We start from the raw sequence: 7012 nt of genomic DNA, 5'->3' as shown, positions 1-7012 counted from the left end.
CTGGTCCTGAGAATAGAGACCAGGATATGTTCTTGTCCTGGGTCCCAATACTCAGTGTTATAGTCCTGAGAATAGAGACCAGGATATGTTGTTGTCCTGGGTCCCAATACTCAGTGTTATAGTCCTGGTCCTAGAGAATAGAGACCAGGATATGTTGTTGTCCTGGGTCCCAATACTCAGTGTTGTAGTCCTGGTCCTGAGAATAGAGACCAGGATATGTTGTTGTCCTGGGTCCCAATACTCAGTGTTATAGTCCTGGTCCTGAGAATAGAGACCAGGATATGTTGTTGTCCTGGGTCCCAATACTCATTGTTATAGTCCTGGTCCTGAGAATAAAACAGGTTTAAAACAACAACAGAGAAACACGTGTCTTACAGTGCTACACATCTGTTATAATAGAGACTTTTTCCTGCTTAATTGAAGTATCAGGTGTAGTTTTCACCAGTTATAAAGTGTGTTTGTTGTCTCTTTATGTTTCTAGGCTGCAGAGAGGAGATGCAACAACAGCCTTGAGAACATCTGGACTCAAATAGAACTCTGTTCCAAGTTGCTGTCAGGTAAAAGTAGACGATAGCAGACAACATGATTCTTAGTGAAAGGGTTGTTGTTGAATGTTTTATTGGCTTTACTCGACTTTTATAGATCAGGTCAAATCTTATCCAAAACTTTCTGATGTAAGATTATCCTACATGAGATGTGAGATTTTATGTTGTCATAACTTAATTGAGCTTGTATATTTAAATATATGTTTGATTGCTCTGGTCTAGGGGTGCATCACTTGCAGCCTTGAGACTGGAATTCTCTCTCAGCAACCCTCTAATCCTTATTTGAACAATGTGACAACAAAGTAACTGTACTGTAGTTTACATATTTCTTGTTTTAGGAATGAACACTGAAAAAACAATAGCTTGGACAACAAAAACATAACTGTAAAAGTTGTTGGGCTTTTTCTTTTCCTTCAGCAAGGTTCCCATTCATGTTTAGAAATGTGTCGTATTACGTGTCCCCTAAAGTGTGTCGTATTATGTGTCCCCTAAAGTGTGTCGTATTACGTATCCCCTAAAGTGTGTCGTATTACGTATCCCCTAAGTGTGTCGTATTACGTATCCCCTAAAGTGTGTCGTATTACGTATCCCCTAAAGTGTGTCGTATTACGTATCCCCTAAAGTGTGCACAATCACCTCCACTGATTTGAAAGTCAGATGATTCATTATATGACCAGATACTCAGGAGCTTCCGAGTGGCTCAGCGGTCTAAGGCACTGAATCTCAGTGCTAAAGGCTCCACTACATACCCTGGTTCCATCCTGGGCTGTATCACAACCGACCGTGAGAGGGAATCCCATGGGCCGGCGCACAATTGGCCCAGCGTTGTCCGGGATAGGGGAGGGTTTGTCCGGGATAGGGGAGGGTTTGTCCGGGATAGGGGAGGGTTTGGCCGGGATAGGCTGTCATTGTAAATAATAATTTGTTCTTAACTGACTTGCCTAGTTAAATAAAAACATATTTTTTAAACTCAAGTCGCCACCCTAACAATGAAAATAGATAATCTTCTGTGAAGTTTATCAGCGGTTGGCATCCAACGTTATGGTGCATTACTCACCTACTGTAATGGCATGTGGGCCAGCAAAAGGAATCGATGAACTAAATCCTATCTGCCAGCCCAGGTTCTCTTAAAAGGTAGAAATATTTGCGACTGTCTAACGATGTTCTACTCCGTATGATTATTAAACTCAGTTCTTACTCACACACACTGGAGAGAAACCTGGACAATTATTTTAGTTATGTTTATTGATGGATAGCCAGGGGCACACTCCAACACTCAGATATCATTTACAAATGAAGGATGTTATCTTGATAAGTGTGTGAATTGGACCATTTTCCTGTCAAAATGTAACAAGTACTTTTGGGTGTCAGGGAAAATATATGGAGTAAAAAGTCAAAGTTGACAAAAATATAAATAGTGAAGTACAGATACCCCAAAAACCTCCTTAAGTAGTACTTTCAAGTATTTTTACTTAAGTACTTTACAACACTGTAAACTTGTCATCTAAATGGAAAATGTAAATAGTGAACAGTTTGTGTGTAGAGGGGGAAGTTGGTGTGGGTGGGGTGTTCAGAGCTGTATCTTATTTAATTAACTCCTATTATCCATTAGATATTTGTGTAATGTAGAAAAATGTTTCAACAATACAAGGTGTGTATTCATGTATTCAATAGATCAATATATTAAATCCATTATCTGCTCAACAACATCTGCTTCTCACTATGGACCAGAGGCCTCCTCTAGAATAAGTTTGCCCCAAAAAGATCTAGACATATTTATGGTAAAACCCTTTACCAGGTTTTACTGCAGCTGATGGGACATACAGAAGAATGCAGCTATAGGAATTGTAGTTGTGGTTCTCATCCTCTGTCTCTCCGGCTTCATGTGGTTCAGTTGAGCATCTTTCTAAGAAGTATATTTTACTTGATCATTTTGAGTTGTTATGAATGTGATTGTTGTTCAATTATCATTTATTCATTCACTTGTGTAAAAAAAAACATTAAAGTCAGCAGGGAATGGACAGGTGAGATGAGGTCAAAAAGTATTTGTTTCCTTTCAGATCTTTTAACGGTGCTTGATTAATCTTGCCTGGCACAGTGGAACCAATGGAATATTCCCAAGGAATGCTTATATTGTCTCTTTTCTCCTCCAGGGAGACTCAGTCCAGTTTATGACAACGTCTCAGGAATGGCCATGGCCACTACCGCGGCACAGACTAACAGGGTGATGCTGACTACACCAATGCCCACCTCTCTTGCTCCAATAACCAGGAAGTGCCTCTGTACTCCACTGTCCAACCTCCTCATCCCCAGAAAGAGGATGAGGATGTCCAGTATGATGCTGTGAAATTCAACTGCCCCAGTGCTGCCACCCGGTGAGCAAGTCCAGTCATTACAACATCTCACATTAATTGTTTTATTAGATGGCACTTGTGCTTGACCCTTAGGAATGCATTGAACACTTGTATGTTAAGCAGACCAGCAATTGATTGGTTTAAATGTGTTAAAATCTACATGATTACTTAAAATGAGACCCCTAAAGAGACTGGTATAAGAAATATGGTGGAAACTCTGATGTCATAAGGTGAATGCACCAATTTGTAAGTCGCTCTGGATAAGAGCGTCTGCTAAATGACTTAAATGTAAATGTAAATGTCCCAAGCCTCCAGTAACCCAATGCTATTAGTTTGTTTGTTTTAGTGAACGATTGAACATTTCAGGAAAAATGAGATATTCTAGGGATGCACCCAAATCAATTAGAGGTGTAGACTAACTTAATTAAATATTTAGTTTCATTTGAATCTATGTAGAATACTTATTGTGTCCAACAGGATAAAGCTAGCCTGTCCCCCTCCACCCTCCAGGAGTACCCAGGTCGATCGCCTCCCTGTACTTTACTGCTGGGTCTGGTGGACTGCAGGAAAACACCGGGGCAGAGTGGAACTGAGAGAGGAGAAGAGGAACATGGAGATGTGATTTCATTCATTAAGAACCATGGTGTGTGGATGAGACTACAGTCTGCTTCTGTAACAAATAATTGATTAATTATATATTGATGAAAATATCTGGTCGTTCCACCCAATTTTAAGAAGTGTAACTTGGTTTTAAAAAAGTTCGATTTCACATCATTTTAACATTCTGTCATAAAGAGCACGTGTTCAACTAAAGAAAAACACGTTTCCCATCTCAAGAGGTTTAATGAAATATAAATACTATAGTAAGTGCCAATGTGCCAAATAAAGTAACACGGTTGACTGTAATGGGGGACAACTAAAAACAACAAAACCACTATTTTACATTGTAATATTAGTCCTTTAAATCAGCCATGAATCCTCTGGTGACGGGAATGGAAGATAGTATTGTGCAACAAGGAGTAGCAATTGAATGCAATTTTCACAAAGTTATTGTTAAAATATTTCTAGCATGTCTGGGTAAAAGGGTTGACTGCCTCAGTTCTCCACCACAAAACAGCAGTAAATCCATAGAGTAGAACCAGCTCACCTGCTTTTACTCTGATTTGACTATTAGATGTTCAATGTTTCTTTTTCAAAAAATAATCAAGGAACAGTTTCATCATATTTAAACAAGAGTTCAGTTCATGTATTTAATCTTTATTTAACTAGACAAGTCAGTTAAGAACAAATACTTATTTACAATGATGGCTTAGGAACAGTGGGTTAACTGCCTTGTTCAGGGTCAGAACGACAGATGTTTACCTTGTCAGCTCGGGGATTAGAGCTAGGAACCTTTTGGTTACTGGCCCAATGTTCTAACCACTAGGTTACCTGCCGCCCCAAACAGGGTAGACCTTAAAATGAGGGACAGATGTAAATGAATCACTAATCACTTGAAATAAATAATGTTCAGAAATGACTGTCAAAGTAACCAAATAACTAGGGCTTTACATGCACACTAATCATTTCCTATTAAACTGATTATGGCAGTAGGCTGGGTTTGTCATTAGTCATGTAAACATCTTAAACTGCTGATCTTAATTGGTGTAAGGTCATAACCGAAGAAAGGATACACCTTTAAAAACACCTGGTTTTCTGAGAATTCTTTAGAATGATTAGGACATGTAAACACTTTAATCAGAGTTATAGAGGTGTATTTAATCTGTGTATGTGCTAACACAAGCAGCGCCAGCTAACATCTTTTGACTGAGTTCAGGAAAAACAACCAAGTACTCATCTTAGAAAGAGTTTTCACATACAAACACTATACTGCTTAAAAGAAATAACAGTCGTTGTGGAAAAACGTTTATTTTGATTGACAATTTTCAGTGTTTATCGAAGTCCCGTCAGGTAGCCTGATTTCAGATGTGTCCATGTAAACAGGATTATTAGGGAAATTGTTCTTTCAAAGCATGTCAACATTTAAATCAAACTCTTATACTAATTGACTTCACAATAATCGTATTATTCTGCACTTGTACATTTACTCAACGATGGTAAAACTTGGAGAAATTATTGTATTAGTTGGGTTAAAATCTTTCTAGATGTGACACAGGGTTGATGTGACACAGGGTTGATGGAAGGACTTGTCAAAATTCAGAATTGTCACTTTAGCAAGTCTTTATTCATATTATTTAATAACAGGTTTAAAATGTAATACTGATGTACAATTTCTACTGGAAAAATATGAAAGGGAAGCAAAAGGCCTTAATTTCATGGAAGGACCCATCTGTTTACGGACCCATCTTTCCAAAACCTAACTATTCAATGTCTTTGTTTCACAGGGGACATCTGTAATCGTTGCTCTCTAAGTGGGAGGGGCTTATCATCTGGGGAGCCTCAACAACATCATGATGCTGACAAGAAAGAGAAGAGTCTCTCCAGATCAGAACACCTCAAACACCAGCATAGAGGTACAGGGAAGAAACCTCACCACTGCTGCTCTGACTGTGGGAAGAGTTTTGCTAAACAAGACTTGAAAATTCATGTGCAAATTCACACTCTAGAGCATGCATCTAATACCTTAAAATCTCAGATAATTAATTCAGGGGAGGGACCTTATACCTGCTTTGATTGTGGGAAATACTTAAATCAGTCAGGATCCCAGACTAAACACAAACACACAGGAGAGAAGCCTTATAGCTGTGATCAGTGTGGGAAGAGCTTCAATCACTCAGGAGCCCTGACTACACACCAACGCATACACACAAGAGAGAAGCCTTATAGCTGTGATCAGTGTGGGAAGAGCTTCAGTCGATCAGGAGACCTGACCATACACCAACGCATACACACAGGAGAGAAGCCTTATAGCTGTGATCAGTGTAGGAAGAGCTTCAATGAGTCAGGACACCTGACTATACACCAACGCATACACACAGGAGAGAAGCCTTATAGCTGTGATCAGTGTGGGAAGAGCTTCAATCGATCAGGAGACCTGACTATACACCAACGCATACACACAGGAGAGAAGCCTTATAGCTGTGATCAGTGTGGGAAGAGCTTCAATCGATCAGGAGACCTGACTATACACCAACGCATACACACAGGAGAGAAGCCTTATAGCTGTGTTCAGTGTGGGAAGAGCTTCAGTCGATCAGGAGACCTGACTCTACACCAACACATACACACAGGAGAGAAACCTTATAGTTGTGATCAGTGTGGGAAGAGTTTTGCTCGTTCAGGGTCACTGATAAAACACCAGAAAGCACAAACATGTTTTCTTTAATCTCCCTTCTCTCCGGCACCGGTTCCAGATCCCTAAATAAAGTTTACATAGAAAACATCTTGTAAACAGTCATCCATCTCCCATTCTCTAACACTTTAGTAAGTCTGATTGCCATGGTAACATGTGTAGATAATATGCAGCTCTGGATCCATATGTATCAAGCGTCTTGGAGTATGAGTGCTGTGTGGGGTGGGGGAGGAGGTGTTCAGAGTTATCTTTTAATGTATGAACTCATATTATCCATTAAATAATGTATAATAAAATGTTTCACCAATGGTAGGTGTATATTCATGTGTGGGGGAAATGTTATCTGAAGAGAGAGCCTTGAATTGTACTTGTCTCATACAATCATTGGTTCCTGTAGGTAGAGATATGAGGGGAGACGGTCATAACCCCCTCAGACCTTTTGGCAGAACGCTCAGAATATGTTCTATAATTTACATGCAGGAACCAAATGTTAATGATGAATAATGTAAATCATGCAAATATAACTTGTCTGTGTTACCAGTATATAAGAGAACTAACGGGACTGCCCCGAAAGAGCTCCTGACCGACGTGTACTGTGGTGCATTAAAGATTGTTGGAATCTCTCCAGCTTGCTGATAATAAATAATTATTCATTTAAGTTTGACTGAGTCCTTGGTAGTAATTTCCACGACACATGTATTCAATACAAAAACACATTAAATCCTTTATCTTATGTTGCACTGCATGAGGCAAATGGTGGTCACACCAGATACTGACTACCGTTTCTTTTAAGGTATCTGTGAACAACAGATGCATATAGT

At 39.4% G+C, this 7012-nt stretch overlaps 1 protein-coding gene across 1 annotated transcript; it reads left to right on the top strand.

The window, feature by feature from the left end:
* Positions 1–481: 481 nt before the first annotated feature.
* On the top strand, positions 482–6429 carry LOC135567529 (zinc finger protein 32-like; the record flags this gene model as incomplete). Its single annotated transcript, XM_065014891.1, has 4 exons — positions 482–557; positions 2699–2769; positions 2859–2920; positions 5222–6429. Coding segments are annotated over 4 exons (1212 nt in total), but the record flags the coding sequence as incomplete, so codon positions are not given.
* Between the last annotated feature and the right edge of the window lie 583 nt (positions 6430–7012).

This window comes from Oncorhynchus nerka, unplaced genomic scaffold (assembly GCF_034236695.1).
Source record: "Oncorhynchus nerka isolate Pitt River unplaced genomic scaffold, Oner_Uvic_2.0 unplaced_scaffold_1948, whole genome shotgun sequence".
In the NCBI taxonomy this organism is placed as follows: domain Eukaryota; kingdom Metazoa; phylum Chordata; class Actinopteri; order Salmoniformes; family Salmonidae; genus Oncorhynchus; species Oncorhynchus nerka.
The sequence above is the reverse complement of the archived record's forward strand: the minus strand, read 5'-3'. Positions and strand labels throughout refer to the sequence as shown.